This window comes from Arachis duranensis, chromosome 1 (assembly GCF_000817695.3).
Source record: "Arachis duranensis cultivar V14167 chromosome 1, aradu.V14167.gnm2.J7QH, whole genome shotgun sequence".
NCBI classification, from domain to species: Eukaryota; Viridiplantae; Streptophyta; class Magnoliopsida; order Fabales; family Fabaceae; genus Arachis; species Arachis duranensis.
The window spans coordinates 30,206,611-30,227,741 of NC_029772.3; the positions used below are offsets into that span (position 1 = coordinate 30,206,611).

General features: G+C 36.2%; 1 protein-coding gene across 1 annotated transcript; it reads right to left on the reverse strand.

Moving 5' to 3' along the window:
• Nucleotides 1-1,025: 1,025 nt before the first annotated feature.
• On the reverse strand, nt 1,026-20,226 carry LOC107483938 (lon protease homolog 2, peroxisomal). Its single transcript, XM_016104558.3, has 17 exons — nt 19,940-20,226; nt 19,006-19,118; nt 18,805-18,907; nt 18,473-18,642; nt 17,698-17,789; nt 17,225-17,404; nt 17,057-17,140; nt 16,195-16,322; nt 15,903-16,104; nt 15,605-15,811; nt 15,044-15,174; nt 14,356-14,569; nt 13,655-13,957; nt 13,286-13,480; nt 12,784-13,029; nt 1,669-1,770; nt 1,026-1,368 (listed from the first exon to the last, which is right to left on the reverse strand). Exons 1-17 carry the CDS (start codon nt 20,044-20,046, stop codon nt 1,285-1,287), a joined length of 2,661 nt encoding a protein of 886 aa, XP_015960044.1. The 5' UTR covers nt 20,047-20,226; the 3' UTR covers nt 1,026-1,284.
• Between the last annotated feature and the right edge of the window lie 905 nt (nt 20,227-21,131).

Sequence of the window (21,131 nt, forward strand, 5' to 3'; positions counted from 1 at the left end):
CTATATGAAGTGTCATGTTATCCTCACCTCTGATTTTGTGTCGGAGTTTATCGTGTCGATTATAGGAACTGACAACATAACTTGAGTTAGAATTGGTTAAGTTGGTTTTTGATATGGTACTTCGATTTTTTTGAAAAACGATTACCTTAGGCTCTTATACTCTTAATCATTTGATATGCATCTCTCAAAATCATTGAAAAAATTTTGAAGTTTGTTTTGTAATCACAAAAAGGAAAAAGATTATTAACTTTACTGCATCTCAGATTAAATTTTGATTATTAACAAGCACAAATATAGTTTAATAATTTTATTAATTATTATTTAACATTTACTCAAGTCTATAATATACTAAGAAAAATTTCTTTAATTAATATAAAAAAAAACTAGGTGAAATGTAAACTTGAGAAAGCCTTCACGTAAAATACAATATCCTCGGAAACCAAGTCTAAGTCAACAGACTACGTCAAAAGCATATTACAATAAAAAATACTGATTGTATACCAAAATCAACCACTAATATATTTGTGTATAAATACATGTATTGTTTAATTTATTTTTAATGTGTATTTTATATTGCTAGTAGATTTTGATAGCTAATTTTAGTGTATATGTAATATAACTCTATTACAATATGACAGCAAACTTGAAACTTCAAAAGTACGATGTCATTGTTCCATATGCAAAAAGCTAAAATACATAAAAAAGTGCTTACTTTATAATGCTCCCTAACAAATCATGTGTTTTAACTCTAATATTTAGAAAATGAGCAGGTTCAACAAATAAACCGTTTTGGAGTAGCTTTTCTCTCATCTGGGTGTAACTGTGGAAGTACAGTACGAAGTTACCATAAACGATAAAAAAAAATAAATAAATAAACAAAAAATTGATTAAAAGAGTAAATATATATTTTTTTAATTTATTTAAAGAAAAACCTAAAAAATGGCCAAACAACCAAATATATATATAGAGAGAGAGAAAGAGAGAAAAAGAAAGAGAGAGAGAGAGAGAGCTAGCTCCCTTGGTAAGAACATGCCATATGGTGGTCATGTAAAAGTTCCACAAGTACCTCTGCTCCAATGGAGAAGTTGGCTCGCATCTGAATTGTTTATATATTTTTCCTGAATTTTTGCGCATCCGAGTTATTGTTATTGTTACATACTCGGTCTCCCAATGTCTTTAAAATCAATCAAGGATCAAGGAATGGGACCAGATGTTGATGCCAGGTAAAAGCCATTTGTGATTGAAACACACAGATTGCTGCTAGTTAAAGACCAAACTGCTATGCTATAACTTTGAGTGTTGTCTCCAAGGGCACCCACCTTCAAAAGCATTATCTAACACATCTTCCATCCGCTTCGCAATCAGTATCTGTTAAGGAAAGTTCAGAAGCAAGATGTGGTTTAATATTTCATTTAAAATATAAGCTATTTAGCCATTTAGGACATGCATTGAGAACTATGGGAATTAAGAAGGATAGTCCCTAACGTTTGGGTTAAATTCTAATTTCGTTTTTATCGGTTGAATCGTCCAAAATAATACTTTACCAAATTAAGAACACAGGAATATCCAATACAAAACCCATGGTAGATTTGCACTTTATTGTATGACAGCTAATGTGGGACATCTTAAATCTACATACCAGCATGAAGTAGAAATAAGTAAAATTACCTCCATATTGGCCAGAACTGATGATGGTACTTCAACCAAGTCCTTCAAGTTCCTTTCAGGTAGGATAACTCTCTTAATACCATGACGATGTGCTGCTAACACCTGTGAATGATTGACAAAAATTAGATGACGGTCCTTGATAAGAAAATGCATAGTTCTAAATCACTGAACTATACAATAATTTGAAGCACATAATTGATGAGATGCCTATTTTTCTGCATGTCTGTCAAACAATTCACTACATACTCGCAAACTCTTTTCCCAAGAAATATCACTGTAGCATGCCCACAAACAAAGCACACAAATTGTTTGCTTGTCTAAAGGACGAAATTAACACAAGTAAACAGAGCGCACAAATGAACGCACTTAACCATATCTATGAATTATAAGTGAGGATTATTGGTTGGATGCAGCGAGTGTGAAAATATAAAAATTAAATAACAAAAAGTTCCCTGCTTTATGGTGGACAATTAAGTGTTTGAATATTATGTATATTAAATGTACAGGAAATCATCCTCTTTATAGAGGAATTATTGAAATAAAAATAACTAAAAAATAGGGAAAATACTAGCCTAAAATAAAAAGATTTCTAATCATAAAATTCCTAAAATTAAACTAAACTAAAAAGAAAAAGATATTATAATTAATTCTATTTACAGAAAAAATACATAAAAGAAATTAGAAATCTGATTTTGATTTGATCTAGTCAACACTCCCCCTCAAGTTGGCTTGAAGATATCCTTCATTGACAGCTTACTTATTATGCTATCAAAGGTCTTCTTGGGTAATCATTTAGTTAGAACATCTGCTAATTGTTCCGTGGACAGAACATATGAGATACAAATCTATCCTCTCTCAATCTTTTCCTTTATAAAATGTTTGTGAATTTCAACGCTTAGTTTTGTTATGTAGGAGTGAATTATGGGCAATAGAAATTACAGATTTGTTATCATAATACAACTTTATTTGTGGAGAAATGGGAACCTTTAGTTCTTGTAGGATTTTCTCTACCCATAGTGCTTCACATATTCCATGAGCCATTACTCTAAACTCAGTTTCTGCACTACTTCGTGCCACAATACTATGTTTTTTACTCCTCCAACTAACCAGGTTTCCTCCAACAAAAGTACAATACCCAAATGTTGAACTTCTATCCATGACATTTTGTTAGGGACTTGGGTATTGTTGTGTGCTCAAAGTCTCACATCAAATAGTATGGATGCTTGACGTTGTATCTAAGGAGAGTGGTTCTTCCCCCTTATTAGCTAGCTTTTAAGGTGTAGTTTCCCACTTTTTTTAGATACTTAACAATGGTATCAGAGCGTGGCTGTTGACGCCATGGAAAGGGCTACCTATAGGCCGGATTAAGGTGAATACCGAATACGGATAGCAGGTAGCAAAGTGGCTACCGTTGGATCAGTGTCAATAGAGTGAAGCCACTGTGGACGTCGACTCTCCAGGGGTGGTGTATTGTTAGTTGTTATGTTGGAATTTATTTTAAGAGAAATACAATAGAACAGAGGAACTTTGAAAATCTTCTTCTCTCGTAGCCTAGGCCTTTCCAAATCTTTTCCTACCTCTCACCTAATCAGCTTCTCCTTTTATTGGATTCCCTCTCTGTAACCAAATTAATTATCATAATTATCTCCTAAAATCAAGCATTCAACTCCTATGATTACGCCTCCCTGATTCTCTAATCTAACTAATCGAATCATCAATTATTGTCACTTATGATTACACACTTCTCCTATCCTATTATTCCTCCATTTTCTTTATTGCTTCTTCTAGAATAATGATAAGGTAAAGGAATTATTTTCTTTCCTTTTTAAGCTGCCTTTGCTGCTGACTCAGCATTCTCTCTCTCTCTCTCCAGAATATGTAACATTACTTTCCCCTTAAAGCATCACCTTGTCCTCAAGGTGAAAGGAAGGAAAGGCTTCTTGAATTGCAGCTGCTGCTTCCCACGAATTATTGAATTTTGGAAGGTCCCTCCACTTGATCAACACCTCCAATTTACTAGCCGCATTTTTTCCAACAGCTAGGATTTTTTGGGGTTTAGCTTGTAGTTCATACTCTTAAAGAAACATGGAAGGTCGGATGCACCCGAGCTCCTTCCGGTAATTTAAGCTTGTAGGAAACCTGCCCAATCTTCTCCAGAATCTCATAAGGGCTATAGAATCTTGCACTCAGTTTTTGGTTGACCATTTTTGCCAAGGTCTTCATTCGATAAGGCTGCAGTTTGAGGTACACAAACTCTCCTGGCTCAAAAGTTACGTCCCTCCTCTTCCTATCAGCATATGTCCTCATTCGGTTTTGGGCCCTTTCTAGTTGAAACCTTAATTCATCCAACATCTAATTCCTTTCCTCCATAAGATTTCTTACTTCTTCAACCGCAGTTTCTCCCTCACCTCGCAGCAGAATCGGGGGATCCCTTCCATAAAGGGCCTTGAAAGGGGTCATTTTGATCGACCCATGATAACTGGTGTTATACCAATATTCTACCCAAGTTTCTATGCACTTGTTGACCGCTTCGCTTTGCCCATCTATTTGGGGATGATGGGCTGAGCTCATATTTAATGATGTGCCTGCTGCTTTGAAGATTTCACCAGAAACCACTCATGAACAGCCGGTCACAGTAAAAAACAATCCGTGTAGAGAACCCATGAAGTCTCACCACTTCCTTCACAAGAAGGTTTGCAACTTCCTTTGTTGAATAAGGGTGAGAAATCTTTCCCTTGTGCCTTTGGTAGTCCTCCACTGAAGTCCATAGCTATATTCGACCAAATGTTTGTCAGGATAGGGAGTGGCTGTAGCAACCCAACTGGAGTCAAGGTGGAATGTTAGTTCCTTTGGCATACTTCACAGTGTCTCACGTAATCCATGATAGCCTTCTTCATTCCCTCCCAATACAGTACTCCAGCTATCTTCTTGTAAGTTCGGAAAAAACCAGAATATCCTCCCAACTTTGTGTCATGGAATTCCTCTAATATCTTGGGAATCAACTTCGAATGCCTTGGAATAACCAAACGCCCTTGGTGCAGCAACCTCCCCTTTTTCAATGCATATCCAGCAGTAACCTCCTTTCCGAAAATCAGATCATGCATGATGCTCGAGTTTTAGGTCGTGTTGCACCTCCTCTTCTAAGTTTGCCCATTCAGCAGCTAAAACCATGGAAACAGCATCAAATTGGAATTTTCTGAAAAGAATTTAAGACTTTTCTAGTCTGTATATACTGTGAACCGTTTACCCAAGAGGTAATGCCTCCATTTTTGAATTGCCAAGACCATAGCCATCAATTCCCTCTCATAAACAGATTTATCTTGAGCCTATTTAGAAAGTTTCTAACTCATGTAAGCCACTAGTCTGCCTTCCTGCAGCAGTACTGCCCCTATTCCCTTCCCGGAAGCATCAGTTTCCACTGCGAAGGGCTTTGAAAATGAAGGGACCGCTAGCACCAGGACTGTCGCCATGGCAGTCTTGAGTGCTTCGAAAGCTACTTGTGCCTCATTACTCCACTTGAATTGATCATTGTTCAATAGTTGTGTAAGGGGCCAAGTTATGCCTCTCTAATTTTTCACGAAACGACGATAGTAACTGGTTAACCCAAGAAATCCCCTCAACCCTTTGAGGTCCTTTGGAACTGGCCAATCCATCATGTCTTGAATCTTTTTGGGGTGTGCTACCGCTCCTTCTTTAGATATAATGTGACCCAGGTATTCAATACGTTCTTGGGCGAATCTGCGTTTCTTCTTATTGAGGTAAAGCTAGTTGCACGGGAGGACTTCAAAAATCTGCTGCAAATGACCCTACTGTTCTTCCAAACTCAAGCTATAAACGAGTATATCATCGAAGAAAACCAAAACGAACTTCCTCAAAAATGGCCGCAACACCTGATTCATGAGTGCCTGGAAAGTGGAAGGAGCATTTGTGAGCCCGAAAGGCATCACGAGAAACTCATAGTGTCATTCATGAGTTCAAAAAGCAGTTTTGTGGATGTCATCTTCTCTCATCCTTATTTGGTGATGGCCGGACTTGAGTCTAGTTTAGAGAATACTCTTGCATTTCCCAATTCGTCTAGTAGCTTATCAATCACCGGAATTGGAAATTTATTAGCTATGGTCTCTCGATTCAATGCTCGGTAATCTATGCAAAATCGTCAGCCTCCATCTGTCTTTTTAACTAAGATCACCGGACTTGAAAACAGGCTAGTGCTTGGACGTATGATGCCAAAATTCAGCATCTCTTCTACAATTTTCTCAATCTCGATTTTCTGATATTGTGGGTATCTATAGGGTCTGATGCGAGGAATCTCTGACCCTTCCTTCAATATGATTGCATGGTTCTTCTCGCGTTTGGATGGGGGGCCTACAGAGGGTCTGAAATAAGTCCCCATATTGTTGTAGAAATTGTTTAGCTTTTGCAAAAATCACCTCTAGCTCTTGCTCTTGCTCCTCGGTGGCAGCAACCCCGGTGGTGATAACATAACCCTCCCCATCACTTTTTAGTGTGTGCAAAGTTTTCTTCCATGAAGCCCTGCTTCTGCTCGAGGAAGGATCACCTTTTAGTTGCATCTCCCTGCCATCTTGCTTCCAGTTCAATGTTAATTCTCCATAATCTCCCACAAACCTCCCTTGACTTGCCAGCCATCCTGCTCCTAACACCACTTCCGAATAGCCCAGCTTTATTACAAAGAAGTTTTGGACTATTTGGACCCCTTGAATATTCAAGTGAACTCCTTCCCAGCCTTCATGCTCCTTTTCTATAGGGTCGTTCCCCACCTCCGCTTGAAACTCCCTTATCTTTCTCACTGGTAACTCCAGCCGCCTAATCACCTCGGTGGCAATGAAATTTGCTGAAGCCCCAAGGTCGATGAGCACCACGATTGTTCTGCCCTGAATCTCCTCTTGGACCTTAAAGGTCTTGTGAGTAGTAAATCCCCAATAGCCATATGATGACATTTGCAGTTCTTCCCGTTCAGGTTCCCTTTCATGTTGCTCTTGTTCATCCCTATGTCTCCTTCTGCCTCCTCTTCTGCATCTTCTCCTAGGAGTATGATTTGATAGTGCTTCATGGAACACCTATGATCAAGTCCCCTCTTCTCTCCACATCTGAAGCACAACCCTTTTCTCTGTCTCTCTGTCCACTCTTTGTTCGAGTCGCCGTATGAAGCTGTTACGAGTCGTCTGCGAATGAGAAGCATTGCTACCTCCGTTTGAACTGGTGTTAAGGCATGTACGAGGAATAAGGGTGCCTCCGCTTGTGATGGATCCAATCTCGCCCCTCGATTCGCCTCTGATGTCGTAGGTGTTGTACTTCGCCGAACTAGGATTTTTGAAAAATCCAAATCTAGCTCCCACCGAACCAGATCTTCCTGACCCGCTCCCTTTCGGCAACCCCTCCGCCCTCCTGCCGTTAGGGTCAACCCTAGTCTCCTTCCATGCTTGATTTCGCCTAATTCAATAGCTGTGGCTCTATCCATTAGAGCTGGTAAATTATCGAACCGAGCCACCTCCAACTCGGCCTGAATTTTCTTTTTGAGTCCATTTGCAAAGATGCACATGAGAGCCTATGTTTCCAGGTTTCTCTGCATTTGTGCTACATCCTCAAACTCACGCCCATACTGAGCAACGTCATCCACTTGCTTCACCTCTAGTAACGAAGCCATAGGGTTGAAAGTAGCTCCAGGTTGAAAACGTTTCAATAAGCTTTCCTTGAATTGTCTCCATGCCTGAAAAGGTGTGTTGTTCCCACCACTCCATCCATGAGAGAGCCTCTCCCTTAAAAGCAAGAGTGACAAAGTCCATCTTTTCTGCTGGAGCCACCTGGGTGACACAAAAATATCTTTCTATCTTCACCAGCCAGCCATTTGCATCATCTCCCAATAAGATGGGAATGTCAAGCTTCCTGGTAGGCTCAAATCTCTTCTGTGCTGTTTCACCTTCATTATCGGCGCCGCCTCTGCCTTCTAAACCTCCTCCATCTCCCCTGCTTCTCCTTCCAGCCCCGTTTCCTCCCTGGTCATGTGTTGTTGCAGAAGCATTTCCCTCACCTGTCTCAGCAGGTTGGTGGATAGAAGTTCAAACGATCGGTTTTGAGCTTCCAGCGAACGATTACGGGCCTCCCTCATCTCCTCCATTTACTTCTCCAAGACTTTCAACCTCGACTCCATGGCAACTCGCGTGGAAACCATGCACAGAACACCTAAAATCGGTTCTCTGATACCAGTTGTAACACTGGAATTTATTTTAAGAAAAATATAGAAATACAATAAAACGGTAAAAAATAACAGAACTTTGAGAGTCTTCTTCTCTCCTAGCTTAAGTCTTTCCAAATCTTTTTCTACCTCTAACCTAATCAGCTCCTCCTTTTGTTGCCTTCCCTCTCTGTAACCAAATTAATTATCACTTATAATTACATATTTTTCTTGCCCTATTATTCTTCTGTTTTCTTTATTGCTTCTTCTAGAATAATGATAAGGTAAAGGAATTATTCTCTCTCTCTCTCTCTGTAGGATATATAACACATTCCCAACCCAATCTGCATATGTATAGACTTCTACTTGAAGATGTCCATAGTTTTTGTAGAATAATCCTTTTCCAAGCAACTCCTTCAAGTACCTTAGGATTCTAAAGACAACATCCATGTGTTCTCGGCTAAATGTATGCATAAAATGACTTACCATGCACACAACAAAAGCTATATCCGAACGTGTATGAGATAAATAGATTAGCCTTCCCACTAACCGCTAATATCTCCCTTTGTCCATTACATTTTTTGGTTCAGCTGGCTTCAATTTTAAGTGAGGCTCTATAGGTGGTTTAGCAGCTTTTCAACCAAGTAACTCCGTCTCTTTTAAAAGATCTAGGATGTACTTTTGTTGGTTCATAAAAATGCCTTCCTTAGACCTTGCAAATTCAATTCCAAGAAAATATTTTAATGAGCCAAATTCTTTGATTTCAAATGCTTTGGCAAGCTTCTCCTTCAAGTCTTTTAGCTCTAAGATATCATCACCTGTCAGAATAATGTTATCCACATATACAATTAAAATAGCAGTTTTATTAACTGTTGAATGTTTATAAAAAAGTGTATGGTCAGCTTGGCTTTGAATATAACCAAGTTCTTTCACCACCATTCCAAGTCGTTCAAACCAAGCTTTTGGGGATTGTTTTAATTCATAAAGAGACTTCTTTAGTTTGTATACTTTATTCCTCCCTAGTTCAGCTCAAATTCGGGTGAAAGTTTCATGAACACCTCCACCTCTAGCTCCCCATTTAGGAAAGCATTTTTTATATCCAATTGATGTAAAGAGCAATTGTAATTCACAGCAAGAGATAAGAGAATCCTCACAAAATAGAGTTTAGCAACTAGAGCAAAGGTCTCTTGATAATCTACTCCATAGATTTGTGTAAATTCCTTAGCTACTAACCTAGTCTTATACTTCTCTATGCTTCCATCAGCCTTGCACTTGATTGTGAAAACCCACTTGCAGCCAACCAATTTTTTGTCATGTAGCAAGTCTATAATCTCCCAAGTTTTATTCTTCTTGAGTGCATGCCACTCTTCTAACACTGTTATTTTCAGTTGGAAACATTCAGTCTTAGGCTCAAACGGATTTGTAATTTTAGAAGTAAGGACTTGATTTTGAGAGAAATTTTGGTAAGAGACATAATTGGAAATAAGATGGTTGGTGCTAATTTTGAGTGCTTTTTTTGTGCAAGTTCTGGTTTCTTTACTAAGAACTAGTGGTAAGTTATTATTAGAAGTGGCAATTTCAGATTTACCTAGAAATTCCCAAAGTACTACAATTGTGCCGTTTTTCGGGTTTTCAGATTGGGTTGATACAGAGATGATGGGATGGTCTCTAGTCTTCTTGGGATATTTCCAAACATAACATCAAAACTCCTTTTCTGATTGTGGTATTTCTTTTCCTGTTTGAGTTCTAACTAGTTTTGGCACAATTTTAAAATTAGTTTTCATATCTTGTTTCACAATTATTTCAGAATTTGCTTAATCAGTGAAAGTTGTATCCTCAATATGTAATATAGGAGTTGGTAAAAGTTCATGTAAAAAAAAAAATCACTTAAACTCTCCGCTTGAAGAGAATTTTTCTGAAAAAATGTTTCATGTTCCAAAAAAATATCCATGCTTACATGAAATTTCATTGTGTGGATTGAAACATTTATAACCCTTTTGACTTGGAAAATAGCTAATAAAAATTCATTTTTCTGTCCTTAGATCAAGTTTACTTTAATATGAAGGTGTATACAAAAATACAGTACAACCAAATACTTTTAAAGGTAAATCAGAATGCAACCTACATGCTGAAAAATTCTTTTTGAATGTATCCAACGGTGTGCAATAATTTAACACACGCGTGGGCATTCGATTTATGAAATAGGCTACTGTTAGGACATCTCCCCATGAATACTTTGGACACGTGCTACTTCAAGAAGATGTTTATTCTTCCTTTCAGCAATGTCATTTTGTTGGGGTGTATTGGGACATGTAGATTGATATTGAATACCTTTTTTTTTTGAAGAAATTCACCAAGATTTTTATTAAAATATTTAGTACCATTATCACTTCTAAAAATTTTTCTGTCAAATTGTGTTTCTACCATTGTGAAAGAATACTGAAAAATTTTAGAAACCTCAGATTTTTCATGCATGAGATAGATCCAACATAGTCATGTGTGGTCATCGATAAACGTTACAAACCATTTTTTTGCAAATTGAGTTGTTATTTTCGATGGACCCCATACATGAACCTTTACCAACAGAGTCATTTATTGTTTAAATTATTTTATCAAAAGGAGCTTAATTAAATTGGTTATCCAAATTAGGCCTTAGTCTATTGTTCCAGAACATTATTTGGTCTTTTATAAACATAAAACTTATACCACTAAATTTTTGAGCTACTTTATCCTCCGAAATATCCTCAAAATGATAAAGTCCATCCATCATCTTAGCATTACCAGTCATCTTTTCTGAGGTCCGGTCCTAAAAAATATCATGAGCGTCGAATGTCACAGTACAATTGGAATCTTTGCAGATTTTACTAATAGAGAGAAGATTACAAGAAAGCTTTGGTACATGTAAGACATTTCTTAGATCAATGTTTTTGGACAATTTAATTGTACCTTTTCCAACAATAGATGAAAAACTGCCATCAGCAACTCTAATTTTCTCATTTCCAAAGTAAAGAGAATAAGTTTTAAATAAAGAGGACGGGCTAATCATATTATCAGATGCACCTGAATTGACAATCTATAGTGCATTCAAGTTTGAGGTGCAGTTAAGGGACATAAGAATACTAAAATTACCTGTTTGAGCCAAAGAACCACTAGGAGTACTAGACACAGAATTGGAATTTAACAGCCTTATGAGCTGCTCAACCTGTTCCTTATTCAAGTTTGATGAATTTTCCTTAATCAGATTTGCTGCCTTTAAGATGTGCTGGTTTTCCATAAATCTTCCAACAGGTTTCTCGGGTGTGACGAGGTTTATTGAAGTGGTCACACCAAAGATCGGAGGGGTGTTTCTGATTTGATGAACTTTTAAGTGTAGCAGATGCCACTAAAAGTGCATTAAACTCCAAAGAAGTCTGTTCAGTCTTGTGTTTTCCCATCATCACAGCTCTACGAGTTTTTTTTCTTCCAACTTTAGCAAATACTTCTCCAATTGAGGGTAGGATTGTTCTTCCAATAATTCTGCCACGAACTTCATCTAGCTCCACATTGAAGCTTGCAAGAAATTGGAATATCCTCCCTTCTTCCACTGTTTGTTGGTGGTGTTTGGCATCAGCGGCTGAATTCCACTTATAGTTATTGAAATCATCAATATCCTGCCACACACGTTTCAATGTGAAAATATTTGGTGACATTGTCACTCCCTTGTTGAATTTCTCTAACTTTCAGAGTAAATTCATAAATTTGGGATTTGTTCCCAATATCAGAATACATCTCCTTGACACTATCCCACAATTTTTTAGCAGTGGTATATTACATATAGTTACTACTGATATCCTCCTCCGTTGAGTTCACCAGCCATGTCATCACCATGAAATTTTTGGTATACCACACATTATATTGTGGGTTAGTGACGTTGGGCTGGCTTCGCTCACCGATGAGATATTCAATCTTCCATCTTCTACGGATGTACATCTGAACTAATTGAGACCACCTAAGATAGTTTGACCCATTGAGTCGAAATGTGGTGATCTGAACTGAATGGGAGTCACCATTAACTAGTAGTTTGACCCATTAACTAGTACCTATTGTTCAGATTTTAAATCTGATGGAGTAGGAATGGTATTCTCCTTCTGTTCATGATTAGTGACTGAGGAACTGTCAGCCATAGCTATAAATCAGAGGCACAATGCAAAAATCCTGCTCTAATACTAACTTGAAGTGTTTGAATATTATGTATATCAAATATGCAGGGAATCATTCTCTTTAGAGAGGAATTACTGACATAAAAATAACTAAAAAATAGAAAACAATTCTAGCCTAAAATAAAAAAAAAAGATTTCTAATAGTAAAATTCCTAAAATTAAGCTACACTAGAAAAAGGATATTATAATTGATTCTATTTACAAAAAAGATACATGGAAAAAATTAGGAATCTGATTTTGATTTGATCTAGTTAACAGGCGGCCATGGCCAAATTCCTGCTTTATGGTGGACAATGTGGTGGCCATGGCCAATGGCAAAAGAGTCGGCAGATTAGATCAAAAAGAAATTGTATTAAGTATCTAAGGAAAGTGGAAAACCACACCTTAAAAACTAACTCATAAGAGGGAAGAATCACTCTTCTTATATACAACATCAAACATCCCATACTACTCGATGTGGAACTTTGAGCACCCCATAATACCCAATTCCCTAACAGAGTCTAACTAAGATTTAAGAACAGAATAAGTTTCACAAGCAAATGAACCTGTATTTCTTATTTTTCTTATGAATTTTATCCGAGTTACGTTTCTTGCTCGTACAGTCGTACTAATCAGTATAGTAGTTAATTTGGGCTAACATCCTATTTCATCCTTGTATGGAACAAAGACCCATCGTAGCTTCATAGAAAGTTTATACAGATGATGAAGACATAAGAACTTTACCTTATCCTTGACGCCACCAACAGGGAGTACAAGCCCCCTCAATGTCATTTCTCCAGTCATAGCTGTATCTGATCTTACCCTCTTCTTACTGAAGAGTGATACCAGCGCTGTGACCAACGTCACACCAGCTGAAGGACCATCTTTAGGTACAGCGCCAGCCGGAAAATGAACGTGTACATCCCGGCCCTCTAAAAGATTAATACCGTCTGCCGTAGCCAGCCCAAAGTCAGTTGCCCTTGCCCTTACCTATAAAATCAATCCTCTATAGTCACGAGCATGTAATGATAATTGATTCACTACATGTCACACACACAATGTTAAAGTACACACCACCTTGCTGCTAAAGGGAATGACAGTGCCTTGAAACAATACTTATTGGCAAATGAAACCCCTTAGATAATTAATCATATATGCACAGGTGCCATAAATATTTGAAACAGAGAGCTCATAAGATGCATGTAAGAAGATGGGAGGAAAAATAGAATTAGATATTATAGCTTACCCATGTCAATGCAATTTGAGCTGATTCTTTGATAACATCACCAAGTTGTCCAGTGAGATGCAGTTCACCCTTCCCTGCCATTGCCGTAGCCTCCACGAACTGAACTTCTCCACCAAAAGAAGTCCAAACCAGTCCAACAGAGACTCCAGGGGTTGAAACACGATCTGCAGCTTCTCTATCATCAAATCTTGGAGGCTGCATTCAACGATATCAATAAATAGGCAGTACTTCTCAAGCATATTATCAAATCTTAGATTTTTTAGTGAAAACCTTTCAGGATGAGAAGTTGAGAACTATAAGCAGGGTAACTCATTTAAATGTAACAAAGCCTTCTCTATGTACTATAACATATCATTCTATATTAATTACCCCAAGCACTTTTTCAAGCATAGCTTCGTCAACAATGAGAGGAGAGGCAATCTTGAACGTGTTTGATATTTCCCGACTATTGACACCCATCGGTATCACTTCCATTTCAACTTCAGTGCTATCAGCAAGTCTGTTTTCCATAAGTGGTGTAGCAAGTCCCCGCATCCCTTTGTTTAGTGGAACTACCTGTTCTTGCTCTGCAACTTTTACTGCAGCAGCACGTGCCAGGGCAGCCAGATTCCTTTCCAAGTTTCGCACACCAGCTTCCCTGGTATATCTTTGAATGACAAGTTTCACCATCTCCTACATCAAAGGAGTTCATTAAAATTCTGTAACAAAAGATTACTTGCATCCTTCCCAAGAACTACTAAAGCGAGACTTCTGGTGTTCAATCAACAACAGTATGACCTAAGTTTAAAACATACCATTGATCTTCCAAAGATTTTGCAGATTAAGAAAAGATATCTGCTAGGCTGGATAAATATAAATTTAATTGCTAAGTCATAGATTTATTTAAAAGATGACAGATTCATAAATAACATCTTAGTCCCTTTTTTTCCTTTGAAAGGTGGACACTAGAATATTTACTTGTTTGCTTGCTTAAATTTAACCCTAGATGGAACTTAAAATATTTGTTCTTCTGGCAAATGAACAGAAAATCTGCATCACTCCCTAACTACCATATTGAAGACAAGCAGTACCTCTGGAACCTGAAGAAACTCAGAACTCAATCCATGCTGGTCTAAAACTCTTGGAATCAAATGATGCATGGCAATTTGGAGCTTCTCCTCAGGTGTGTATCCAGGAAGCTCAATAACTTCCATCCTATCCAGAAGTGGTGGAGGAATAGGCTGCATCCTATTTGCTGTTGCCACAAAAATTACCTTGGATAGATCAAACGGAACATTCAAATAGCTAGCTAAGATTAAGGAACAACTTTTGAACTAATCCTGTCCCGTTACGCAATAATTTTAAACAGAAAGGAAAAAAGATAAGTAAAAGAAAAAAACAAATAAACAAAAACAAAAGAGAGAAGTAAGATAAGACAACAGTAATAAGGAGAGCATATATATCATTCCTCAGCGATGACAAATAAAGTGAAGGCCCAAAGATTATTCAGGATATACAGCTTGTTAAGACGATAGCCTAATTAAAAGGGTAAAAATAGAATTGACTAATGACTTAATCCTTGATAATCATCTAAGCCTTTTCATTTAAATGGACAAAGCCAAACAGTGAAAACACACAAACATATTGCCAACTCTGTCCAGATCTATATAAGAAACTTCCTTATAATAGGAAAAGATCACTTGGGGCTGACAACCCGATAGTAAAAATGCAATAGAACATGTGTTCTAATCAAGAAATTACTACTGCAGCATAGGATACTGATCATTGAATGTTTTATTTTGTTCTGGATCAAGAACTTCGAGCAACGCTGAAGCTGGATCTCCACGAACATCAGAACCTGTTTTGTCAACTTCGTCAAGCAACATAACTGGGTTGCAAACAGCTACTCTCTTATCCCTCATGCCATCTGTCCTACTTTTAAACTCTTATCTTATTGAAGGAAATGAGACTTCATCTCATCTAAACTCCAATCATATGCACTGAATGCTCAGAAAAGAGTCACACCTCATACAAAAAACCATCATGGAGTAGGAATCCACTACCTCTATTATGCTAAATCTGCATTGTTCATTCTAATATTCTGTGGTTTGTTTGCAAACATTTGGCATCTAAATTGTCTTCATGCTTCCTAATATTAACCCATCTGATCTCTAGTTTCATTCACTAGGACAAAAACAAATTGCAAAAGGCAAAAGAAAATGCAAGAATTCCATGTATCAAAATCTAAAACTATCAATAATTTTCAGCATATGTTTACAAAGGCCCTACAGATTGTAATATAGGTATCTTCAAAATTTAGGTGGATATTATGTCATTAACCTTTAATCCATCTATAAGTCTCCCAGGCATGCTTCCAACGTATGTTCTCCTATGTCCTCTAATATCAGCCTCATCCTTGACTCCACCAAGGGATATGCGCACAAATTTCCTTCCCAAGGCAGCAGCAATGGAAGATGCCAATGATGTTTTCCCAACACCTGGTGGTCCAACAAAGCATAACACAGGGCCTCTTGCATCTGGTTTAAGCTGTGATTCATACATATACTTGATTAGAAACAGATTAAATTTCACAAAGTACAATATATATACAGGCAAAAAAGTCATAGTAATTGACAACCTTGCGAACGGCTAGGTATTCAATTATCCGCTGCTTGACCTTTGCTAAACCATAGTGATCACTGTCCAAACGCTTCCGCGCAGCTCTTAAGTCTAGCTCAAGCTCTTCGCTGGCCCTCTGCCACGGAAGATCAGCAAGAAGCTCTAGGTAAACCCGTGAACTGGTATACCCAGGTTGCTGAGGCTGCATTTTTTTAAGTCTCCTGAGACCGAAATTACAGTAAATTTAACTGATTATCTCCATAACTGGTAATTCATCATAAAGATCAATAATCACCATCATCAGAAAGTACCTCAACTCTCTGTGTGCATGCTTCCATATATTCTGAGGCATTCCAGCACCCTGCATCTTTCGTTCCAGGGCAACCAGGTCATCCTCATCATCATCATTATCACCAAGTTCCTCTTTGATAGCCCTCATCTAAAATATTTTTAGAAAAACAAGGAAAACAATATACTGCTATTAAATCAAAGCCAAAAAAGGATAGCACATATAAACAATAGTAAAATGTTACCCTGCTGAGCTGACCAGAAAATTCTAAACCCATTACATAATAGATTGCTGCTTACGTGGATATCACTAAGTTTCTGATCATTACACAATATCCCAGCATATTCTATCATAAAACCAGAACAACTAACTACCAAGAATTTTCCGGCGCCTTACAGACCAAGAATATTCAATGGCTGGGCATAAAAACATGCACACAATTGTCATATGAAACATCAGAGAGTATAGCAATGCCATTTAAGCAACAAGGTCACATCAATCATGTTAAACCTACATCTAAACAGAGAGAAACTAAAAGGTTTTACATAAGTTTCTCTCTTAAAAATAGGTATTACAATGTAGTGCCTAAATATGAGATAGAATCCTACAATTAATATACAAAAACAGTAGAATCTTATTCCACTAAGTAGGGTCGGTTAAACTCAACATCAATATGAAATCCTAAAATAATAAAGGAAATGTTTCCTACTGAAATGCTAAAGCAAATTGCTTTGAGTGAAGTTCAGCCAACACAGTCATCGTTGTAAATTGTTGGCTTGAAACATGTCAATGAATTTAACAAGGTTGAAACTATATCATCAAAACCCATGTCCTTGCTTTACATTTAACGAATATATTAGCCAAAATGGTGCCAGAACCCTAACCTGCTGGCGCAGAAGAAATTCCTTTTGGGATTTTGACAACTGTCCTTCAACCTTCTGTGAAATTTTCTCCGCAACACGAATTGACTGTTCGCAGAAGACATGCCAGGAATTAGAGACAGACAATATGAAACCAGGCCAGCACTAGGAACCATTACCTATATTGCTTACCTGTAAGTGCCTATCAACTAACTCGGTTGCTTTTGAAAGCCTGACTTTGGGGTCAACTGAATCCAACATAGATAGCTGTTCTTCAAAACTGATCTCAAAGCTAGCAACAAATATATCAGCCAACTTGTGAACTGGAACAGTATCCAAAAGGACTTTTGTCCTTCCACCAGTTTTTTGTTTCTGTAAATTAAGCTCAAATTGTCAGCACATAATATAATGCAATTAAGAAAGCATGACTGGCCCAAAATATTATAAATGATGGTCTCTATCAACAACATAAAAGTCCAACAGATTACCTAAAGATTAGCCTATCTACAAGCTGTCAAGGTATATGTTGAGCCACCATATCAAATCTAACTGTATTATTCAACAGATTATAACAGTACACCAAGGTTTTTAAAGTCCAATATTCAAATGGCATTTCACGTATTCAGTCAATGTCGGTGGAAGAAATCTTCAAGGAGAAGCATTACCAGTTCCAAAGCAGAAATAAGCTCCATAGCAGTTGCTTTAAATTGGCGAGACAACATTATGAAATCTGGGTCTTGCTCCACTTGTTCCATCTCTAAATTTGAAAAATGGAAGTAACTCAGCATCTTCAAAGATAATGGATTACATCTCACCAGTAATAAGATCACAAGAAAACATATTTAGACTTCCTTTTTGCCTTTTTATCATAATGCTAAAAATTTGGCAAAGTTTGATAAAACGAAAGACAAGAATCATAATTGAATAAACTACTTCAAGACCTTGTAAACCCACATACCCACTCCTCAATAGAAGGTTCATAATTAAAAAACAAAAAAACAAAAAAAGTATTATTGTCTTATCTGACCTTTGACATCTTTTTCAAATAGGAAATGATACCTCACATATATCTTCAAGACTTCAAATATAACTCACATTAGCATATCTACCATACTACATTACATCATCACATATTCACATACATATTTATGATGGTGCTTTAATTGCTAACTGTGCAAATGCATCACCATGCACTTCATAGCAAGAAAACAAGACTGATATAGAACAAGAAAGTACTTGTGGGAAGAACCAATTGCCACAAGACTATTGGTTTTTTATTCTTGGGGAGAAAAAATAATATCAAAAGGCAAGTTATTATTGCCACAAGGATACATCTCTAACATGTTATTATTCTTTCCAACTGCTGTTTATCAATTTCAATATTGAGAAAAGCCAAGTATAAACAAAAGTTAATACTGAAGTTAAAGATAATGGAATTACCAGTCTTAGTCATCTCAAGGGACGATATCCTTGCAGTATGGTATGTTCCTCTTGTGCTAAGTTCCTGGACACTAAATCTGCATAAGCCTTCAAGAACAACTATGTATGTGACCCTCCCACTTGGTTTCTCCACTCCCCTTGATAAATGTAATGCTCGAGCAGCTACCCCTCTGAAATTCCCAAAATCCATAAATTTCTCATTTTGTACCATTGCAAAACTTGTGAGAAAAGGATGAATTTATATATATCTAAATTTTATAATGTTATCATCAAACCAACTTGATACTAGATTTTAAAGTGGAACAAAAGCTGCTCGTTTAATCTAGCTATACCTGGAATGCCAATGAACAACATCATTCGGTTTTTTTGTTTCAAGCTTATGAGAATCAGATGAACCACCTAGGACTTTTGCGCTTTGGTCTACAGAATCAGTACCTGCACCCACAAGGAACATGAATAAAAATGACCATTACAAAACTGGCGAATTTTTTTCCCTTTAAAAAGACCAAGAAAAAAACTAATCCGTTTAAAACCTTGAGATACAACTGGGCCCAGGGGCTTAATTTCAGCAGCATCACGCACTGGCAAGATGCCAATCAACCCCTTTTCTTCTCGCTGCCAAAGTTCTTGCTCCACCAGCTTCACACTTCATTGACACAAATATAAAAGAGAAAAGTAGTCACAAGTATGCACAAGCTTGAAGACAATAAATGAATAAATTCAACTGTTAGCTAAATGCCAATCCATTCAAAAGTAGAAACTGTCGAGTTCTCCATGATAGCATACCATTGATACCAATAATTTTTTTATTTAAAAAAATAGACTAAATATCTGACCAGCACGTGATAAATGAAATCAACAACGAAAATTGTTACTTCCTCCGTATAAAAACATGTCTTTTTCACTTTTTTAAATATTGAAAATTCAACGAATTTAGACATAAATTGTGTTTAGACTTTAGATACATTAGCGTCAGTCAACTGTCAACTAGAAAGTAAACCTCTTCCGGTATTTTTTTATTTTTATTAGAATTGAATAGACCTAACTCATTCAAAAAACTAGCTCAATTGGTGAAAGTTGTCTAACACTTGTAAAATATAACGAGACCATATTCTCATACTCGAATCAAGAGTTCATACATGGCAAAGCACTCAAGCCAGCCAATAATTGGTTCAAAATATCCACTTTACTGAGGAAAAATCGCTTTTTGCCTCTAAAAGTTGGAAAATTCTCGGAGTAAGCAGCTTTATTACTATTGATTATAAGTTTATAACCTATTTTGAACACAAAATAAGATAATCCGAAACAAACAACAAAAAGAACAAGGTAAAAAACCATAATAACAATAATAAACAAAAGCAAAAGCAAAAAGCAAAAACTCAACTAAGGCTGTTATTAGGGATCAAATTAATTTGCAAATTTGGTTAGGAACAATAGAAGGCGCAAAATAAGAAAGAAAATTGGTACCTGCTAGGGGAAGTGCATCGGATTCTGATGATGGCGCCGGGTAAGAGGACCTTGTTCCTGAAAGGAAGGATCGCCAAGCGACTCGGAAGCTCCACCGATTCGGCCATGGTCGTGATTCTGTGTGAGGGAATATCCACCGATCAATGAATCAGTGACTTGTGAGAGAGAAGAAGAAAGGAAAATTGGAGAAGGGAAGCAAACAAAGACGAAGAAGAAAGAAAAGGAACGTAACTAACGACCTTTGGACCTTTGTTTCCTTCTTAAACATATGCACACTCTCTCTCTATCTCTCTCCCCTGTTTACCATTTTGCTTTTTAAACATAATTCATCTTTCTAATCATATGTTTAACTAGTATTTTTATATGTAAATATAAATTTTTTAAAATTATGTAAGTTTTGTCATTATATTATAGATAGATGATAACAAAAAAATTATAAAATAAAATTATTTTTATAAAAAAATCATAGAAAACAAAAATTTTTATCGGCTAAAAAGATCAGAGACTTTGTAGATAAAAAATCAAATAATAAGATTTTTAGTTTTTATTTTCATGTAAAGGAGTTTAATTTTTTACTAATAATTAATTTTAATATTTATTGTCTAAAATTTAAAAAATTTAATGTGTATATTTTTATATTTAATTAGGTGTTAAGTCTGGTAAACAAATAGAAATAATTAACTTTTATACTTGTTATTTAAAAATAATTTTTTTTTCTATTTATATAAAAATATAATTAGATATTAGTATAAAAAAATTTATATTGATAGTTATAAAATTAACCCAAATTTTTGTTTTAAATAATTGAACTTTGATTCTAACTTTTAATCACAACATTAGTATCCTCTCTAAATTATATGTAATAAATATTTGAAGAAAGAGAAGTAAAAATATAAACTAAAAACATAAGCAGTAAAAATTTAAAATTAAATAAAAAATATGCATATAATAATAATAATAATAATAATAATATATTATCTTGTTAATTTTATTTTTGTAGAACAGAAAGATAGAGAAAAAAAGAGAATAAGAGAAAAGAGAGAGAAAGATAAATAAGAAAAACGAAGAAGAAATTTGTTAATTTTGGAAAAATAAAATTTATTTTAATTGTAATGAAAAAATATTTAGTGACACATTTTAGTTTATCATATTACTAATATAAAATATAAATTATAAATTATATATAGAGTGA

What these genes read in the sequence shown, in the direction of transcription:
- LOC107483938 (XM_016104558.3), bottom strand. Translation starts at nt 20,046, where the DNA reads ATGGCCGAATCGGTGGAGCTTCCGAGTCGCTTGGCGATCCTTCCTTTC. An exon ending in CTCAAATTGCATTGACATGG is followed by an intron (nt 13,030 to 13,285) that starts GTAAGCTATAAT and finishes TTGATTTTATAG; the next exon opens with GTAAGGGCAAGGGCAACTGA. An exon ending in CAGTTCTGGCCAATATGGAG is followed by an intron (nt 1,369 to 1,668) that starts GTAATTTTACTT and finishes TTTCCTTAACAG; the next exon opens with ATACTGATTGCGAAGCGGAT.